At 39.1% G+C, this 21,874-nt stretch overlaps 1 protein-coding gene across 2 annotated transcripts in view; it reads right to left on the reverse strand.

Moving 5' to 3' along the window:
* The window catches only part of SOX5 (SRY-box transcription factor 5), a 289,213-nt gene that overhangs the window by 119,925 nt on the left and 147,414 nt on the right, over positions 1-21,874 (reverse strand). For both annotated transcript variants that reach the window (XM_030468324.1, XM_030468323.1), the window contains exon 6: positions 21,491-21,559. In XM_030468324.1, the coding sequence (XP_030324184.1) occupies positions 21,491-21,559 (69 nt within the window). The remainder of the gene's footprint in view (positions 1-21,490; positions 21,560-21,874) is intronic.

A 21,874-nucleotide genomic window follows, 5' to 3' on the forward strand; every position in this document is an offset into this window, starting at 1 on the left:
GTGAGCATCACCAGCAGAACAGATGAGCATAAGAATGAACTATAAAAGAAAAAAAATGAGTGACAGATCTGTGGAGAACGTTGGAGAACACTAAACTTTAATTTCACATTATGAAAAACAAGGAGCTAATGCCTAGGCTAAGGAAGGAGTTGGGTCCAATAGTATTGACAGAAGTGATGGGATGATGGTGTTTTGGGAACATCATGCCAGGGAAGTGGGCAGACAAGTGTAAGTGTAATGACAACAAAAGACTCAGCAATCAAGTTGTAAGACAGAGAAGATGTGGTTGAAAGTTTTAGGCAGAAGAAGAGACAAACTTGGATTTCATAAATGCTACATCAAAACTATCAAGAAGATCCAGGGCAGGAGAAAGCAAAAGGAGTAAAAATGGTTTCTTGGAATACAAAATCCACTTGATAGGATACCAATAATAAACAACAGAGGAAGCAGAGAAGCTTTGGGAAGACAGATAATGAGTTCATTTGAGGTTACTGTGTCCATCCAAGATTGATGTTCCCTCTAGCTAGAGATTAAAACACTTGAATCACAACTAATTCATCACCTTTCTTATTTGCTGGCTGTGGAGAAATACCTCGTATTCCACACTGATGCTCTGTATTGAAGCTTGACAATTAACTGCCTATAGAGTCTATCTAAATTTGATAAAGGACACAGGTCAACATCCAGATAAACTCTGTACTATATACACCTTGATTACAGAGTGACAACAGGAGTAAATCAGTGTCTTATCCAGCACACAATCCTATTGTTTTAAATCTGGATCTCATTGAGTAATTAAGAGGTCAGAAGGTCTGAGACTCTACAGAGGATAATATGTGCTGTAAACTATACCTTGGGCATGCATAGGATTACAATATATTAAAGAATATCTGAACAATCCTGGGCATTTCAAGGAAGAAAGGGAAGCTATATAAATCCTTTACAACGTTATTAAAAAGCAATGATGTGACCAAGAGAAGAAAAAGATTTTTCTTATATTTTGCTGTCTTATGCTTTCTAACCCTTACCCTTTCTCATCATAGTGTGACCACACTGCTTGAGAAAAGAGAATCATAGTCTTTGTTTAAGTAAGATAACTGCTTTAGGGATCATTTAGATCTTCCAGCCAGCCATCTCTGATGAAAGGCATGGTCTTGTCTTGCTTAGCTGTATGAATTGTTTTTCTATATTTTAACTTTAATAAGATGATTAACTCCTCCAAACTTTACCTTCCCATATTTATAATGAGAACAATGCTTATTTACAGTGGTGTCTAGGGAAGTTCAAAATAGTTTTGCTTTTGCAGAATTGTGTGCATGTGCACACAGACACACTTGAAGATAACAGGGTACCATTACCCAGTACCCTATGAAATTCATTCACCTCAGGTTTATTGGCTTTGGAGGTGTTACCTGGAAGCATTACTCAGAACTCATATCCAACTTTGTACTTGTTAAAGCCTGCTCTAATGCTTTTCTAAGAAGAGCTGTTTGGGAGAGCTGGCTGAAACCTTGCCTGCAAAAGTCTAAAAAATCAGCTGAACTAGATCATACAGAAGTAGTACAAAAAGAAGATGCTTTCCCTGCAGGATTCAGTGGATAAAAAAGTTGCAAACGTTGGTCCTTCCACTGATTTTGCCTGCTTCAGATCATTCACACCTCTTCAGTCCTCTGTAATAGTAATAAACATTGCAAGAAGGCATTCAGCAGCACTATCATATCCAAGAAAAATGTGAACAAAACCAACTATAGGTTTATTATGCTACAATCTCAGGAAGAAACTGATGAAATTGTATTCGATGCACTCTGAAAATTACTACAGTTAAAACCACTTCTGTCCTAGTGGTTTGCTAAGCTGTCATTGCTGACTTACACATGCACATACAAAATGTTTAGTACAGAGATGCAAACCCAGCTGAAAAAGACCGCACTGTGCTGGTGACATATCCCTTTTTTCATTGGCAGCTATGAATAAAGTATCCGTGAGTGACTTCCGAAAGGCTGGAAATTTCAGTAAACATCTAAGCCTTCTCTAAATTCAAACAGGCAGCCTAAGAAGATCCCCATTTCTTTCATATGTCGAGCTGCTTCTGACATCAACTGAACAAGAAATTAATTCTTATCCTATTTTTCCTCTGAAGCCCAAGAGCACTTTCATCCCTCTCACAGTATATGAGTCTGCTAAGTAAAATCAACATATGCTGTAAAGTAACACAAGTGAGCTCCAGAAATCCAGAGAAATGCAGAGTATGTCTGTAAGTATGTGTATATTAAGGAGAAGGCAAAGAGTATGAAAAAGAGGTTCAAGAAAGTAATAAACTTTTAACAAACTCCCAGAGGTTTTTGTCTTTACCACTTGTCCTATCAAAATTTATCCTCCAAAAAAACCCATCTGCTAGGGACAAAGGAATTTATTACTGTTTCTAATGGATGCTATAACAATTCCCTGCTTTCTAAGACTTCCTGCTTAAGATGTTCATGGGTAAAAATCTTGTCTTTCACTAAAAAGAAAAAAAAGTTTACATGAAAAAATGTATCAATACAAGTTTTTATGCCTTAGCCTCATCTCATTTCAAAACAAATATTGAATCCCTCAGTTTCCTGCACAAATTCAGTGAAGTACATTTTTACCCATGAAAACCTGATACTTCTGCAAGTAGCTAGACAGGTGTAACTGCTGTGTGAAAGAGCTGTCTACCCTATGAATACCTATTTTCCATGGCAGCAGGAGATTGGAAAAACTGTGGAAACTGGAAACCAATGGGGAAAAGAGGCAGATAGTCTTTCATTCTATGGGATTAGCAATTACAGTTAAGAGTTTTACTTATGGCTGCCTTTACCAATCAATATATTTTAGTTTTACTTGGTAGAAATGAAATTACACAGTTCACGTGCAAAAGGATATGTTTCATTAACTTGCAAAATTTAGAATTTTGACACAAATTTTTGGCATTATTTCTGCATATACACACTTTCTGAAACATCAGCTAGAGCCTTTTGCTGAAGGTAATGTCTTGCCTGACAAATACCATGTTGCTATCTTGAAAAGCAGCATATGGAGCAGGTAGAGAGACCGAAAAGTAGAAAGGGACAAAGCAGAAAATACTGAGTCAACCTCAATAACCAATCCACAGGACTGGAAGAGCTATTTTATTTGCCATTTGACAGCTTAACTTCAAATAGGTGTTTAATTAACTCAGAGTGGCAGTCTAAACGTTTAGCCTGAAGCAGCCTGACAAAGAAAAAAAGTATCTATGTACTGCACTCACAGATTTAGAGCATCAGGCAGGAGAAGAAACTGTTAATTGCACAATGAAGAGAATTCATGTAACACATGCACACGAAAGTGTAGAGATGGAACTCCCAACATAGCGAAGTTTTTGCTGTGCCAAGAACTTTATGCAAGTGTAAAGGATCTAAAGGATAGAAAATGAGGGTACTTATGACTGAAATCTGCTTCCACAAAATAAAATTCTACTGGATATGAAGTAACTGATTTATTAAAAGAGTAGGAAAGGCAAATCTAGGAAAGTATTTTTATAAAAAATACGAGCACAATATGTTCAGGGGAGGATGAACAGGATTAAGAATTTTTAGAACTAAATCCAAAACACCTTAATATTGGTTTAAGAAAGGATAAGGGCTCCCAATCGCCTAACAGAAGCTGGGCATCTTACTGTGAAGATGGGAGAAACAAGGAGGGCAACATATGTCTTGCCTCTGCTACTTGACATCCTATTCAACAGAAGAGGCACAGATTTAGATGATCTTCCCTCTTGTTTCTTGGGGATTTAACAACAGCTATGCCAAATTAGAAGGAAAGGAATGCTCTGGCAACTGAGTAATTATTTTGAATATCTGACTTCCCACCCAGCACCCTGCAAAACAGGTATATTCCCTGCATACAGTGATACACGGTGACCCTTACAGATAAGATGGTCCTGAAGTATTTTAAGTTCAGGTATATTCAAAGCCTTGGCAAATGCAATAATCCACCTCCCTCTTTAGTTCACTATATGAAAAGATGTCACACTGTGACCGTTTTAATCAGAGAAAAAACAGAGTGCCCAGCACCTGTCTTGGCTTTTATTATCATCATAATCCTATTTTGTTTTTTAATTCTAAGACATCAGCAACTCTCCCGTAGGTGAGCATGTGTTTATTATACCCCTACTGCTGCTTTTGTTATTTCATTATTAGCAAGCCATTAAATGTAAAACAGAAGAAGAAGGGGGAGAGAAGGGAAAAGCAGGCCTGAGGCACAGCCATTTGTGCTTGTTAAATACAACAAGTTGGCCTTAGGTAACCAGAGCCCTGAGACTGGCAAGAAAACAGGTTAAGTGTCCAGAAACTGAAAAGAAAGCAAAGTCAGTGAATGAACCTCTCTGAGTTGGAGCAGATCAATCCAGGACAAAAAACATGGGCAGGCATTCCACTGACATTTAGCACAGCTTAACACAGCCAGAATGGAATAAAAACCTAGCAGTGGTCAAGGTGAGGAGAGGGTTCATGAATAATGACTGTGAAGTGCTTTACACTCTGATTTGTTTAGGCAGTTTTCATGGAATCACAGGATGTTTTAAGAAAGAAATATATGTGCTGAAAAAGTACTAGCTTTGTTACAATGAACGGATCTAAAAGACTTTAAACACAGAATATGTTAAAAATACAAGGAAAATTATTTTCTTTCCTTGAAGAGAACGGAAATTGTCCCTCCCAAACTTTTTACAATTTATTCACTAACATTTTACTGATGGATCACATCAGATTTTCTGCACTCTACTGATGTGATTCAGTGGAATGGCACCCAGAGAAACATGACTGAAACTAAGAGGAATTGCTTCCTTGCCACATTCTCACTCCACAATCACTGCAGTCTGTATTCTATCCCCGAAACAGGAAATTCTATAGCAAAACAGTAAAAATGGAGACAGAAGACAAAAACCCAGAAGGCCTGAATCTCTGATAACTCTGAACTTCAGTTCACATTTTGCATTGTGGCCCAATGGGAGAGAAATGACAATCTGGGTTCTGTTCCTGGTTCTGGCAACGAGCTAAAGCTTAACAATGTGCAAGCTGCTTCCCCTCTGTCCTCAATTCCCCTGGTCTGAAAAACAGGATGTTTTGTTGGTTTTTTTTTTTTCCCAAAAAAAGGGGAAAAAAAATGAAAAAAAAATATTTTCCCAGATCCAGTGATGATGGTGCTACATAAGATCTAGATTATAAACTAATACTAATATCTGTGCAAAAGGGTTGAAAAATAAAAGTAAAACTTAGTGATTGACTATTATTTATTAGAATTGTAAGTAACTACAAGGCATAAAAAGGCAGAGAGCAATCACACCTAGAAGTTACGAAATGGAAGATGATGCTTCCAGATCACAGTTTCCATGCACATGAAGTAACATTTGAGTTTCAAGACACCAGAGTTTTTGACATCTCTTTCTACTATTTAATGGCCAGTAACAACAATTTATCATAGTTCCTCTAAGATATGTAAAACAAAAATAGCCAAGCATTGTGGGAAATCTACATTGCCAAAGCTTTCCGAAATAATCTGAGAGAAGAGAAATCAAGAGTTCAAGAAAGTGTCCTTCATGTAAGTATTTCAGTTTCCTTCTGAAGCAGTAAGAACCTTAGAGATAAGGACCAAACTTCCTACCCTAATCTTTATTTCTAAAAAAAGGGATTGGGCAAATAGGCTCAACATCTTAAGGCCCACTTTTCCCAGGGACTGGATAGAATTAGATCTGAGTAGGTTTATCTCAATCGAACTAGGATAGTTTTTAATAAAAAAATAAAATAATAATAATAAAAAAAAAATCCATATTTTAACCAGCAAAGTTTAATCCCTTCTTTTCCTGTGAAAACTCAGATAAGTTTGATTTTGCGCCTCTTGCTGTCTCCATATCCCAGGTATTATGTCACTGCACATTAGACTGTGTCAACACACCGTGACTTCGTCCCTGCTAATGCAAAACCTCGGAAAACATGGAGCCAGGAGATAATTTCAGAGTGCTTTTTTTTCTCTTTATGTAACTCAGTATTTATCCTTCCACGTTTCTGACACTTCCATTGAGCGACAGTCCCAAAATGAAGAAAATCAGTCTTTTGCATGCAAAGCCGTCTTAAAGCAGACTGGTGAGTAGCAGTCTTTCTGGGCAGGTGAGTTTCACACAAGCCTCAGGAAGCATTGCTGTCTTGCAAAATCCAAGAACAGCAATGACAGGCTTCCAAGGGAGCCTCCTCAAGTTCCCCGTTGGTGGAAAGAAGGCTTAACCTCCAACAAAAGGGCACCTCCTCAAGGAATGGGGAGAAGATGGCTGAACGAAAAACAGGAGTCAGGCTCTCAGAAAATGCCCTGTATTCTAATGAGCTGCCTGTGAGCAAAGTTTGTGTGCCTGAACACAAGAAATGGTTGCTTTCAGAACAGTTTGGGATTTTTTCAAGTGTTCTTTAAATGTATTTATGTACCAAAACAATGTCTCAGGTTCCTTTAACATAAAAAGAATTAATACAGTGAAGAAGCTGTGTGGAACTACTTAATAAAATTGTTACATAATGTTAGTCTCTTCTGCATCGTGGTCATTTATTTCAGCACAAAGTGTCTCTAAATGCTCATGCTCTGATTTTATGATGTTTTGCACTGGTACAGGAAGAGTGAATTTCAGGCTCCTGCAATCTATGTGTTAAGAAAAATTAGAATAAAATTTCATGGGTTTTTAGTCAAATAATGGAATGAACTGCCTTTATTGCGCTATGTAACTAAACACTAGCAAAACCAGAAAACACATTTTAAGAGAAAGAACCAATTTAGGAAACTGTAAAACACAGCATTATTAAAAGCCCCATCTTCCACAGCTAACTGCTGCACACTAAAAAAAATGTCAGCTTGGGGGGTGTTAATGTTTCTAAATTAAACGCCCTTCAAACACTCTTTCTGACAGTTATCTTCATATTTTCCACAGATGCTGCCACTGCCACAAAGTTAGGCACTAAAATAGACACAATGGCAGTGTCACATCTAGGCTGTGCTGATACCCCTGCCGCTGTAGCTGCCGTTCAGTCTGCACCATCAGTAAAAACACACTTTATATAGAGGAGATCTCAGAAGCGCTGCAGATGACATTTGGGAAGCTCAAACAACCGACCAAAGCAACAGAAAGTCATCAGCAGAAGGCATCTCTCAGACTGAAAGCAAAAGTCCACCCATGTTCATTCCCTAGATATGCATTATCTCTGGTAGTTATTCCACTCCTGCCGATTCACAGGGCAGTCTGTACAGATGTAGCATTCTCTGGAGGTTTTGCTTTACCCTGTAAATCACTATGCCTATATTCTTAATTGTTTGGCACAGCTCCCAGGACATCAATTACATCTCTTCTGTCTAATGCATATTTGTATCTCTTCACCCCTAGGGCTTCTAACCAATAAATGTACTGGCATCAAGAGAAGGGCATGAAAATAATGCATTATAGGTGAGCAATACTCCATCAGGATACCTGAAAAATGTGGGCCGACTGACCTACCAAAAAACATGCTACCAGCCTTTTGCCTGTCCTTGTTTTGCCTTGCTTCTCTGTCTTAACATCCAGAGAGTCAAGAGGATCATAATGAAGAGTGTGGAAGGCCTACTATAAACAAAAGCTAGAAAAAATATTCAAAGTAAGTCATACAAGTTGGTAGCATGGGCTCCTGATTTACACATACTTGCTGCCTACAACACAGCTTAGCTCTTGCCACAATGGGCCAGATCTCCCTGAAGTATTCTCATGCCTAACCCAGGAAAGCCAGCTTGTTAGCAGTGGGTCCCCCACAACAGCAGGTGAGATTGTGTTAAAGAAAAAAGATGGGCAAGAAAATAACTGTGCTACCTGTATTACCACTTTAAGTTTGCTCCCAAGAGGCAGATTTCAGGAAGGAGACATTGTTTATTGCAGGCTTGCAGAAAGCTGGGTTTTCAGTGGACTCCCAACAAATCAAGCACACCTTCCTTGTAATACAGGGCTTCTTTCATACATTAAAAGAGCAAAATTACCTAATTTCCCAGGTACACTGCTATTATCATCTAAATGCTTGTTTGGTGAATCCTTTTGTGAGAAGGGGGGTTGTTCCTAATAACCTTAATTATTCATTGTTCTCTGGGTATCTGTGACATCCCACTCCCTGTGGCTACACACAGCACCCCGAGGGTATTTAAGATTATTTACTATGATATATATATAATATATAAATAAAATTTGTATAATATAATAGTATAATATTAACATAATAAATAGTGTACATAGTGAATATATAAATGTGTATCTTATATAAAGAAAAATATATAATAGCATAAACATATAAGATGTATATAACTACTATATACAAGCTTCACTACTCATTATTCTTGCTATAGGTGATAACCATTTGCTGTGTCTATAGACATTCACATTAAGACAAGCTCAAAAAGAACCCCTCTCCACCAGCCATGCTGGCCTGTCCTTTCTGGCATCACCTAAAACCCCACTGGACTGAGACCTGTTCTAGGAAATTCAGAAAAAGTGCCTAGTCTCTATCCCTGGGGAAACTCTGAGCAAGGTTCTTGCAGCCATCTGACCATGGTATTGAAGCAGCAACAGGAAAACACTGGAGAAAAGAGAGAGCTCTTTTTTTTCAGAAACAGTGCTCTTTTTAAGCCATTCCCATGGCTGCTTCCCACGGCTGCAACCATTCCCATGGCTCTGAGGAGAGTGCAGCATCACAAAGGTAAAAAGAAATCAGCTCGGTGGCAAAAGACAGGAGAAAAAGCAAACACACGTACCAAAAAGAGACAGACTTCAGCAACGAGGGCAGAGGGATGGAGGGCGTTTGTGCAAATACAGATTACATGTGCAATTCATTTGAAGGCAGTGGCATTTTTATCACAAAGAGGAGTTTAATCAAAGTCTCGAGAGACCTGCCATAAAGGAAACCTTTGCCTTGCTGCCTTGGCTGTCTGAAAGAAACACCTGTTACACAGAACAACAACAAAAAAAGAGAAAACACACAATAGGTATAGAAGGGAGGCCATGGTTCAAACAATGTGAATCAGAGAAGCATGGTTCTCTCTAAATGAAGGGCTAGAATCCTATCAAATGAACAGCTGGGGAAAGCATAATTCTTTATATTTGCAGGGAAGTTGCACAGATTATATGATGGCAATAAATACAATATACGTATCTGAGCTCCACTTCCTAGGCACCAGAAAGGACAGGAACCTTCTAAGATATCCCTGAGTGGAAGAATAAACTTGCTTAAGCCCAGCTCCAGGAAAAAAGATAGCCAGCTTTCAAAAGAACACAATGGACAATTTTCCTCCCACGGGGCCTTTGCAAGAGTTTCTGCTAAGAGGATACCGAGCTCAAACAACCCTCACAAAAGAAGCAGAAAGAAAACTTGTGATTTCAACAAATCCACCTCAAATACATGGAGGGGAGGTGAAGAACACCTAAACCAGATGTATTTCTTTCCTAAATAAGAAGTGTGAATATTCTTCACATAGAATACAGAATTCTAAGTCAGTAAGTTGACTGCAAGTTCAATTTCTTTATTCTGATTTTACCAAAAAAGACAGAAATTCCTAAAAATACAAAGTAATACAAGGGAAGTAGACATAAATAACACCCTTAAAACATGCAAAAAAGAATGCAAAAATTCTTGAAAAATAACTATGGAAATCTGCCTTTTGTCTCAAGCAAAGAAGAAATAGAGTATAATTGTAATTCCAGCCACTGGAATATATCTGCTCTCCAAAACTTCACTTCCTAACACAATGGCAAAGAAACTCCTGGATCAAGCATGTCTCTGGGAAGCTTTCTGACACAGGGAACCCTTATGCTGTCAGAACTGGGTTCTGTGAAAAAACAGAGACAACCTTTATTGGGGTGCCTACAATCATAGAGCCATCTGAAGAATCACAGAAGGGGAAAAGAAAGAAGCTTGAAAGTTTTTTTTCCTTGAAGTTTTCTAATTTCAAATAACTTGAGACCTTTTCTCCTTACTTTGCATCTCCAGGTGCAGGCATCAGTCTGCCTGCATCACAGGGAAAGACTGCAAGCATCAGTGTCTTGATCTAAAGTAAGGATTCTCTCTATTTGCTATGGTTTCAGCTGAAGAGCAACTGTCAGCAGGGCTGAAGAATTCATAAAATCATAGCCTTGAATTCATAAAGTCCTGAACACTAAAAATCAGCTACAATTTGGCAGGCGTTAATAACCTGTGGCTCCAACATGGAAAACATCCCTATTCCTTCCTCACTGAATCCCTCAGAGACATTAAAATCGATGGCCAGAAATGCAATCATGTTTGTAATTGGTATCTGGATCAGGCATTCCAAACCCATGGATGTATAAGGCAGCTTACTTCTGTGTATAAGGTGAGAAAGCAATCAATCAGCTTGTATAATACAAGGAATATGTAATAGGAAAAAAATCTCTATTTTGGTGGAGAGTAAAAAATAGAAAGCAGGAAGAAGAAAGGAAACAAGACACATGAAGAGAGGGTCTTCCTAGTACAGGCTCCCATCCACCACACCCCGAAGTATTGTCTTGTCCTGGTAGCTCAGGACAACACAGAATTTCTTCTGCAGCTCAAGTGACATTTGGTACTTCTCCCATGCTGACATTTCAGGGTTCGAGCTGTGGTGACAATACATTGTAAGTGGTTGGTGTATCTCTATTATATCCTTTTTTGGCCATTAAAACCATATAGAAACACAGTTAATGCTACTCTGGATGAAAATTAAAGAATGACAGAATTAAGGCTGTCAAGATAATTTTAACTTTCCCTCTTGTGAGTCCTGTCTACAATTACATTATCACACAATTCTACACCCCAGGATACCATTTTTTATTCAACATGTATGACAGACAGACATAGAAATAAAACAAAGATACCTATTTAACCTAATTCTGGCACTTGTAACTTTGAAATGCCTTACTTCATGATTTAACTCGTGTACTTTGCGTGCAATTTTCACAGCATACAAAAGTATAGAAAGCTCTTCATCACTTCTTTCCAAATCCATTTTAAATTGTTATCTATAAACAATTTCATTGAAACTATCCAAGTTTCAACTTGAAAATATTTTGCTGAACACCACCATTATCTATCTTCTTCCAAAGAAGTCAAATGTCATTAAAACTACTTTGTAACACATAAGATTTTAAATTAGTTTCCTCCTTGTGTTAAGTATTTATAAGGTACAAGTACTGTGAATTAAATTTGTCCCATTAAATTAGTTATTACCTTTCATAGAAATCTTCATTATAGTTTTTATACCTTTACTATGATTATTTTGGAACTTCAAATCTTTTATTTCACTTCTAAATACAAGAAACTCTGACATACACTTCTTAGCCTCTTGAAAGCATATTTCAAACTAAGTTGAAAGAAAATCCAAAATGGTTCCTTACAATCATTTATCCAATGCACATTTCTTCTGTGAAAGTTGAATGTAAACACTATGCACAAAACACAGACAGCTGGCATGAGATCTGTAACATTCTAGTTCATCTTTGCTCAACAGAGACTTTCATGAGACAACTGTACCTTTCCCTCTCTTCCTTCAGGCTTCTAAGTCAGGCTTTGCTCACATTACCACTTCTATCACCATCCTTCGAGTGACTGAACTGTTTTTTTCTTCTTACAAACACCAAGCATAAGTATTGCCCTCCACTTTCATTTATACAATACAATTTAGCAGCAGATAACTGATAGAAAGTGGAAAACAAGACACACACACACACCCAAAACAACACCCAAACCAAAAACCAACCACATTTTCTCTGGCCTCTTGTGTGCTATTGCTACAAATTATGAGTTCATCTTTTCTTCTAAGCTATGCAGGGTAAGGCACCATCAGCTTTAGGATGCCAGATGTCTGAGGAAAATCCAACGTAGTGAAGACAGTGGTGTTGATTCAGTAGGTGGAACCATACTTCTCCCTCTGAATCATTTTAAGCCATTATTCCAGCAGAGCTTGAAGTACTCGGTTTTGAATGAGCCATCAAAATGAAGTCGTGATCAATAAGCATGGCAAGAGATGAATCAGAAAAGCAAGTCATTGCCAGAAGAAACTAAATGATCCTCGAATTTTCCCCTCTTAAAAACACAGGTATGGGGGCTGATAGCAACTTTGGAACACCAAACATAACCTATCTCTCATGTATAAACTGCTTTAGAAAAGCAACCATTTTAGATAGAACAAGCTGGGCAAAACTAGATGTCAAGATGCAGTGCTTAGAATAGTAACAAAAGATAATGAATGGCCTTTACACATGAATACTCCTAATTTAGCTAGGACAAAAGGTGTAAATCTGGCAGCAGTCATGAGAATGCTTTTTGTTGAAGTACTACTTGTGGACACAGGTCAATGCTATATATCTCCTAGCCGAATTCCAGTTTGGGAAGCACTACTTGCTTGTACCACCTTGTTCTCTCATTTCACATGAAAAGCCACATCTCGCCTCAGCTCTGAGTGTGACCTGTGCTATTGTTTCTACTCAATGTTTGCAGGAATGGCTTTAACAGCTTTACTACTATGATACCTGCTAAGGCAGGTTGAAATATTACCACCTCCAGTGGGCCAATCAAACCCTATATTGGCTACTACTGCTGTCATTACAGAGTAAGTACAAGAAAATGTACCCTCACACCTCAGCTCCTGCAGGTCAATATATCCTATCAACAAACAGTACTATCAACAAACACATAACAAAAAATCTTCCTCTTCTATTCATGTTGTGTATCAATAAAAAGCACAGCAACTGCTAAATAACTCTAATTTTGATTTTCATTAACACAAGGCAATCTCCACATTCCATAATACCGGAGAGGAAACAAATGACATCACAATTTGGCTTACAGTTTAATTCTCTTTGGGATATTTCAGGATGTCATGCTTTAAAAAAAAATAAAATACTGCTTGGCCAACAGGGGTGAAAGCCCCCAGTTTAAAGGAATCAGCAGAATGATATGCGGTTGCAAATTTTCAAATTCAGGTTTGTTCTGGGGGGTGAGGTCCTAGAATAAATGCTCTCAAATTATGCAGCTATCTGAGTCATTTTCCAACTGGTGACCCTTATAATGATGTTCTCGTTTTCAGAGCCAATGTGATGCTACACAGTGATTTGTCTGTTAAATTGAATCTTTGCCTCTAGATAGATAGATAGATAGATATAAAGTTTATTTTGAAATGTCTCCTAGTGCCTCTGAGTCTGACTGATGTGAGATGTTATTTTGAACATGCCAAAGCATCTGAACGGCTCCAGTCCTTTCTTTTCAGCGTGCATTCCTTGATAAGTGGCAAAGCTTCCCACTTATCAGTCACTCAAAGTGACTGTGGCTGTCAGTTGTGTACAAAGCGCAATCAGTTTGGAAGCAGAGACACCAGCATTTTTCTTCTCAGCTTGAAGCAAACACGTTTTGACTGCTAGTCATTCAATTTTAAAGCATCTTCAATTAGGGGCGGATGAAGATATAAAGAAAACACATCCTAAACACCTCCGCCAGCCAGCAGTAAAAAATTTATTGTTATCTCCTGCTTTACCTTACTGCAGAGGCAGCAGCAACAGCCTTTTTTGGCTGCACAATAAAAGTGCTCATGACTACACATACTCCACATGGACAAGATTTCAGCCATAAAGTGTTCATGTTCATCTTCCTGAGCCACTTAAACAAACTGTCCTGGTACTTTGTACTCCTGTACCTCTGTTGTCTGTTGTGTAAACACCTGCACAGGTACACAAATGTGAACATAGCTCTCATGAACACACCACCCCATGTGTTTTGAACACAGACATTCACAAAACTACGTATTCATGCTTTCCAGCCAACAAAACATCAACCAAAACCATTAAAAAGACTGTGGAAATAACAAGGAGGGAATAGAAAAGGCAGGGATGGAAGAAGAGAGGAGCAGCTGAGTAAGGAAGATTGCTCAGTCCCGCCACATCAGGGAGTGGAAGAAATTGATAAAAGTTGCAGGGTGCTTCTAAGAGACACTGAAATTGGAGAAGGGAACCAGAAACAAAAAAAGAAAGAAAAGGCTCTGGAAAGAGAGGTCTCTGAGAGAACACTTGCTGAGGGGGAGACCAAGATGAGGCCTTGTAGTACAAAGTTGCCAGCTGTGATGACTCTATTTCCACTGCTGGCATTTTTCTCACAATCCTATCTGCTGGATTATTTTGGATGTTTCAGTGCTCTCTTTTGTTTTTTTATTAAAAATAAGTTTCTGGCTCTCCCTTGTGATCGTGTGTGAGAACTGGAAAATAGGAACACTGAAACCTCTTGGTAACAAAAAGGAAATTAAGGATAGATGTTAAAATTGTGAGAAAGAACTCAAGATGTTCAAAACAGTCTCATAAGTTTGGAACATTGGAGAAAGCGTCATTATCAGCAAGAGCTGTTGCAATCATGTAGCTCAGCACAAGCAAAAATAAGCTGATTTATCTGATGAAAACAGCCCTTGCAAACTCAATAAAATCAAGCTGTACAAATCCCAAGCAGATTTGCCTTGCCTGAATTAGTGTAAGTCTGGAAACTTGGGTTGAATGAGAGTGTAGGAAAGTGTAGACCTGTAGGAGAGTGTAGGAAAGGCCCAAGACCAAATTCTCTGTTGATGCTTGCTCTACAGGTAATCTTTGGAAGTAAAAGCATGGTACATATTGATGCAGAATGTTGCTCTGCACAGAAATGGGTGTAGATAAACACCTCTGCAATTCTTTTATATAACTTCTATGGTAATGGAAGGAAGTGAAGGCCTTACTCTAAAGTACATGCATAATATTCTTCAGACATGTTAGACATGTTATTTACTGAACTTGAGAGGCCGGCAAGCAATCAGCACATTCTGACTGCTAGCTTATATTTTTCTCTATTCACTCCTCCCTTTTCCCATTTCCTCCCCCAACTATGTCTTTTTTCTTTTTGTGTGTGTGTGTTTTAAATAATTAATTTCCCAGGGGCTTCTTCCTGCTCAAGGGACAGGCAAGTTATTCTGATAACTGATAGGACATCAGCTGCAGAGCTTTTGTGAGAAACAATTGTTTAGCCTCTTTGCCGGCAACCTCAGTTGTTTGGGAAGAGGTTGCAAAGTCATGGGAAAGGCTGAAGTGTGACTCCTCCCTGGGCCTGTCTCACTGAATTCAGTATGCCCATGTTTATAAGTTGCAGGAAAACAGCTGCTCCTGACACATGATGAATTTGGACAAAATGTCCCAAATCTATAAGCCTCTTTGGTTTGACCGTGCAGCCCCAGCTTGTCATATCCACACTGGCAGAAAAACAAAACAAAAAACAAACAGTCTCAGTGGAGGGAGCCTGTTCTGAAAACATTTTGGAGAGTGAGAAGGAAGATACTTTCTCATACTTTCCTACTGAAGAATGGCCTCATTAAACTCCCACTAATACGAATAAGAGCCTTTTCACTATGTTCAGTGGGAGCTGGATCAGGCCCTCATTTCAATAGCTTTAATGTCCACCACGGAAACCTTTTGTTCTTACCTCTCTCTGATATGCAAAGAGGGCTCTAATTGCAGAAGAACTAATACTGTTCTGCCCAGCAATGGCTTGCAAGGGACTATGAAGCACTCACTTCTCTAATGCCACTGACTTGTTAGAAAATCGTAATTGCCAGGGCACATGGTAACACAGAAGCAACAGACATCACTAAAGCTGTAACCAAGCACTTTTGTAGCAGTTGTTCATTTTTGTATCTCAAGTGATACATTCATCATCTACAGCCCTTTAAATCCTCCTAGAGAACTCTGGGTTACAGGCAGGAAGCCGAGGACCAGGAAAGGAACTTCACAAGTCCTTGTGACTGCATTACGGAGATACCACAGGGCAAGGATAAAGGAGAAGGATCTCTGTCCTCCTTATTACACAAAGTACTGCTTATTATACAAAGGCACAAAGTACTCCAAGTATCGAGCTCACCTAGTGGCCTGCTGGAGTTTGCTTTGAAGCAGGAGACAGAAAATGAAAGCATAAGCTGTGTTGGAAGTATAACTTAAAAGTGCAAACTTGTTGGGGGAAGGAACAACTCTACATTTCCATATGTACTGTCACACGGTCAGTGTATTCTCACAGCTAGGCAAACAGGTACATTTTACCGCTAAACTTCATCTGAAATATGTCAAAAGTCAATATTTTCAAGAGAATACTAACAGGCCCAAATGTCATCATTCAGCCTGTTCTGAATAACAGACGATTGCTCACCCGAGGAGTTCAAAAGCAACAACAGCACTAAACAACAATTGTCACCATATTTAACTAGGTGGATATGATGTATGAAAAGCAGAGCACTCTGGAAGCAGGTCTCTTTACCAGGGTTTCAGAAGGCTGGAATCAACCCAGAGCTTCTTGGTGCTTGGAAAGTTTTGACAATAACAACTGTGTCATTTCAGAACTTTGCACGTTAAGCTTAAGAAATATTTTTCTGAACTTCTGTGTAACTCTGAAACCAAATCCTTCTTTCCTCCCCCAAAAGTATGGCTAGATTTAGAAAAACAGATCTGGCTACAAAAGGGACTAACCATCCTGCAGGAAATTCCAAGTGTTCAAGATTTTATTACATTTCGAACTGGAACAACACATTAAACCTCAGAACTTAATGAGAACGGGAATATTCTGATTTGGGAACATAGTAGCGCATCCAGGCCTCTCCATCTACCAACACAACTCATGGGGAAAGGGACACAGCCAGATGACAGCAGGTGGGGAGGACAGAAATCTGGATCCAGACTCATAAGGCAAAGCCTTATTTGGAGCTGGGAGGACACCCAGGACAGCTGAAGGATTGAGGCAAACCAGGAAACCTGCAGGCCCCACAGGCATGGAGTCTGAAGGGTCGAACAAGCTGCTAAAGGTCTGCAAAGCTTGAGGCCATGGTAAACTTTCTGGCTGGGAGAAGGGCTTCCTAGCACACCTGCCAGGTGCCACCAGGCAGGCAGCAGGCAGAAGTCCCATCCCACTGGGCAGGCAGAGCAAGGCATCTTTCTTGCTCTGCACCAGAATTCAGCCAGGATCCTCTCGTTCTTCAGAGGTCCAAGCTTTCTGACAGAAAACCCATTAGAACAACTGCTGACAAGTCTCTAGCTCTGAAGTAAAAAGAAAACCCTCTATCAAAACACATGGAGTCATAAAGTAGTTGCTGTTGAGCAGGAATTGCTCTAAAATTTCAGACAACACTCAGTTCTCAGGCTAAGTATGTTACCCCAAAATGAATATGAATTAGTGACCAAAGGACTGGAAGTATTAAACTAAAAAGTCAAACAAAACTGTCGTCCAAATGGTACAGGCATTAGGAGTAAAGCAGTACTGTTGCTTCTTGCTGCTTTGAGATCTTAGTTTTACATTGTTGGCAACCTGAAGTGTTCCAAGATCTTGAGCTGGGCTCTCCAAAAAAAATTTGACTAAAAATCAGCACAGTTTAAAAAACATTTGGCCTCCGTTTTGTTTGCCTTCTAATTTTGGAACTTGTAGTGCTCATGGTTTCAGATTTTGCCTGGAAATTTGAGAGCTGAAAGTTTACATTTTGAAGAAATGAAAGCTGGCATTTTTGTCATCACATGACTCCAAGAGCTGGGGCTTGAGGGAAAACCATAAAACATTGTCAGGCTTTCTACAAAATTGTGAGATTAGCAGCATCAGTTTTACCACAATTCAGGCTGTAAAGTTGACCTATTTTACCAACACTACCCTACTGAATACAAATTGCTTTATGAATTTTAACAATCATATTTAATTTTAAATATAGTTCAATTAAAGTGACATTCATCACTACACTCCAAAGTGAACTATTAAGTTGTCAGCCTGGACTAGACTTTTTCTGTGTAAACTGCACCAGCCCAAAAGAGTTTGCATCCCAGAGATGTCCCTTAACCCAGAATAACACCAAGAACACCCACAGCCTCTTTGAGGGACTGGCTCAGCATCATGAAAAAAGGAGCATCTAGCCTTCCAGTTTCTTTCACTATTTGCCCACCAGCTACAGAGCCCCAGACTGCCATGTGCTGGAGCAAGGACACCAGGAAGCAGGCTGTGTCCTCACAAAAGAAGACAAGGAGGTGACCATCAGAGTTCCCCTGAGGCCCTGAAGGACAAAACTGGATTTAGTCCAAGAATTTGCTGAGCTGTACTTGGCATCTGCTTGCTCTTTCCTCTGCCTGTTCTACAACTGCAGACTGCCACAGAGCTGTTCTGAAACACAGCCTGAGAGCTTCGGGGCTGTTGATGCACAAGAGCTGACAGAACACACATTCCAGTTACATTTCTAGTAGAACAGCAAGACTGATGTGTGCAGGGGAGAAGACTCCCAAATACTCACAAGGCAGAAACCATTAAAGCGAAAACCTTTTCAATACAAATATACATGAGGATTAAATAGAACAGAAAGCAGTGTGCATGGGAGGATGCATTCCAAAGTGGTATAAAATAGGATGAGGGGTGGGGGGTGAGGGTTAGTTAATTAATCAGAAAAACTCAAACCTCTTCATAAATTAGGTCTAGACCATCCTGAAAAGCAGAAAAAAAATATTATAAACATTTACCAAAAGACAAAATTCTGTCTAGATCACATTTTAGCCTTTTGAGGTCAATACAAATTCTTAATAAAACCTGAAGATTTCTCCAGGTTAGCATTATCTCTTGACTTAATTCTCTATGTAAAGACAAGTTGTTTGTCTTCTGCATGAGCAACACCTCCTCCCAGTTAATTCAGAAGAGATGGACTTGAAAAAGACATAATGTCAATTAGAGACTCATGTGCCAAGTACATTTTTCTAAGCTTAAGTAGCTAACACATCTTTCTTCAGCATCACAGAAGTGGCTAGTTTAATTGAGCTGTAGTTACACTCAGCATCTGCAGCCCTCAAAGGAGAAGAGATGCTGCAGTTTCTCCCTGCTTACATATTGTACGTGTTACTGGTGATTGTACACTGCGGTAAGGAGAGAGGGAACTGCTTCCAAGTTAGAGCACTGAGAGAAAGGATTAATAAATCATAGGGTCAGTCAGGTTCTGCTTTTTTTTAACCTTAGGGTATTATGTTCTCAAATACAATATTTCAATAGCTTTTTTCTGTGTAATAATTTATCTGGAATTATGGCAACTCTTACAAGCTTAGAAAAAAATTGGCTCAAGTAAAACGAATCCTTTGTCATAAATAGGTTGTGTTCATAACTGCAGCCTGATCATTCAATTGCACATAAGTCAAATAGTTACCCAGACTCTGTAGGAATATTTCCCTGTCAATAAATCTCATGCTATTTAAAAACTCTGGGCCAATGTGACAGAAGCCTGTTAGATTAATTAGAGCAAGGTCAGGAGAGCTGAACTCCCAGCTACATTCATGTCACAGTTTTGTTCCACCTACCATAATCTGACTGTAAACTCACAGACCTCTTTAAACGTGGGTATGTTAGGGTGACTTCACTGTCTCCAGTTACATACAAAGGCAGATTTCTTCAGGAACTGTCTCTTCTCTCTGACAACAGCCAACTGAGCACGCAACTGAGCAGAAATGTTTTGCTTTTTTTTCACTGTCAATAAGGGGTGTTTTATTTTTAAATGTTTTCCCTATCAGTGACTTCACAGTAATTGGACTGCGACCAGGGTTCATGAGACTGCAAGACCATAGAGACCACGGAACTGTCAAGAAGCAGACAGTATAATCAAAATTTTACTACAAACAGATCATCTCTGTGGGAATGAGAAGACAGTATTGTCTCTTTGCCTGTCCAATTCTTGACCTTTATCATGTGACCGTCCAAAAGGAGGGTGCCCCAAATCTGATGGGGTTTGTGTGAAGTAGACCCTGGAGGTGAAATTCTGACCTCGGCAGGGTCAATATTTCATCCAAAATCCCTTGAGACAGATCTCCACATAATTTCTTAGGCTTGCAGCTTGTATCAGATGGTAGCTAGCTAACTTTCATTTACTACTGACTTAGGTCAAACCTGGACCAGGGATCAGGAGATGAAAGGCTCTATATCTCATTATCAATAGTCAGTGTTCTCCACTACCCTAAAAACTACATACTTCATTCTTATCTACAAGGCATTACAACTTAAAAGGGCTGGGGTCAAATTATGTTACTTCAATTTATTTTTATTCACTGCTTATAAAACAACTTCCTCTCTCACTGCAATAGCTAAATGCTAAAAAAGTAAATACTTTCCTTGTAGAGGTTCTATTATTGTTGTTCTTTTAAAATCTTATTAAGTATATAGTAATAAAGAAAAATCCCTCCCACAGAAAAATTTAAAGAAGAAAAAAACAAAACAAAACAAAAAACAGAGGTCAAGGCCAAGCCAGACCTTACCAATCTCAAAATTATTTTCAGCACAGCACATCTAGTGTGTAAGTTGTTTTATAACAGATGGGTGGACCTTCCCCAGAAGTTTTTCATAGTTGCACAAGTCCTGGTACTGACTGAACATCCTCCAAAATGACAGTCAGTTTTTCTTCTAGTGTGAAGCCATACAACTCCTCTGTTTTTTGCTGGAATTAAGTTTTCCTAGATGAGTTACCAATATGGCCCATAATTTTAGGCAACTAATTCTGAAACATTAAAGAGGAGCTTTGGAAAGAAAATCCTGTTGTTACTGAGCAAACAGAGCATAGCATCTTTTTCCACAGCAGCTTACAATGCTTTATACACAAATGCATACATAAACAGCCAGAGATCTTACTATGATTCTAGGTACCTGTAAAATATCTAACCACTCTTTTGTTATTCTATGAAAACTTCCATGGGCAAACTGATTTGCATAATTCCCCAAACGGGGGAATGCATATATACAGATGGAAGAACAGTAAAGAAATACAGTCAATGTCAAGAAAATAAACGTCTGAATACTTCAAGGAAAAAAGAGGTTAAATAAAGTTTACTGGTTACACTGGGTAAACAACAGTTTTCTACTACTAGGAATAAACCTGCTGATACCTAGGACCTACACAGTTGTTCTGCTAAATCTTATCAGCCTTCAGGCCAGTTTCTCATTCAGACAATATTTCACCTTAAGCATCAATAATTTCAGGACTTGCGACACCTGGGACAGATGGAAGAACAGACACTTGACTGCGGACCACTGAAGAAAACTGCTCCCACAAAAACTCAAAAATATTAGTTTTAGGAGACCCATACCAATCCAACTCTTTCTGGCAACAGTTTTGCCACCCCTGATGTGCAGCTGAAGGAGGACTTGGTCTTGCAAACCATGGCTCACAGGACTAGGCCCTTTCACATCTACCTCCTGATCCTATAGAAGCCGTGTTAAATCACACAAGGCATTCCAGAAACTGACCTTTTTAATGAAAAGTAACATCCTCATGTGTTTCCATAAATAAGATGTAAGCCACCTGCTGAGATTCTTAAAGAAATTATGACAATAATGGCTGGGGGTAAGTGTGAAGAAACAGAAAGAAAAGAGATAACTGAGGCATGGGTGGAGATGCGGTCTCTGACCTGGATCTGTTGCTGAAGAAGATTAATTTTGTGTTGCTGCTGCAGGAGCTGCTGCTGCTGTCTTGCAATCTGTGGAGAAATTGCAGAGAAGAAACGTGAGATATGATCCAACATTCCTGGAATTGGTACATAGGAAACTTCCACCCTTTAAACTGCTCTATTATGCTACAAAACCTTCAAGGGTGGGTGGCTGCAGCCTGAACTGCTGCTGAAGCAAGAGGCTCATGTTCAGGAGCAAATCATAGCTAGTACCAGTGTGAAAAGAAACCTTATGGAAAATGATGTGCTGGCTATCAAGAGAAGGACTGACACAAAAATCTCTCCTCTCTCACTCTCTGAAATGGCACCTCTAAAAAAAAGTGAGCACTCATTTGCTCCAGCTTG

Source organism: Calypte anna, chromosome 1 (genome assembly GCF_003957555.1).
Source record: "Calypte anna isolate BGI_N300 chromosome 1, bCalAnn1_v1.p, whole genome shotgun sequence".
NCBI lineage: Eukaryota > Metazoa > Chordata > Aves > Apodiformes > Trochilidae > Calypte > Calypte anna.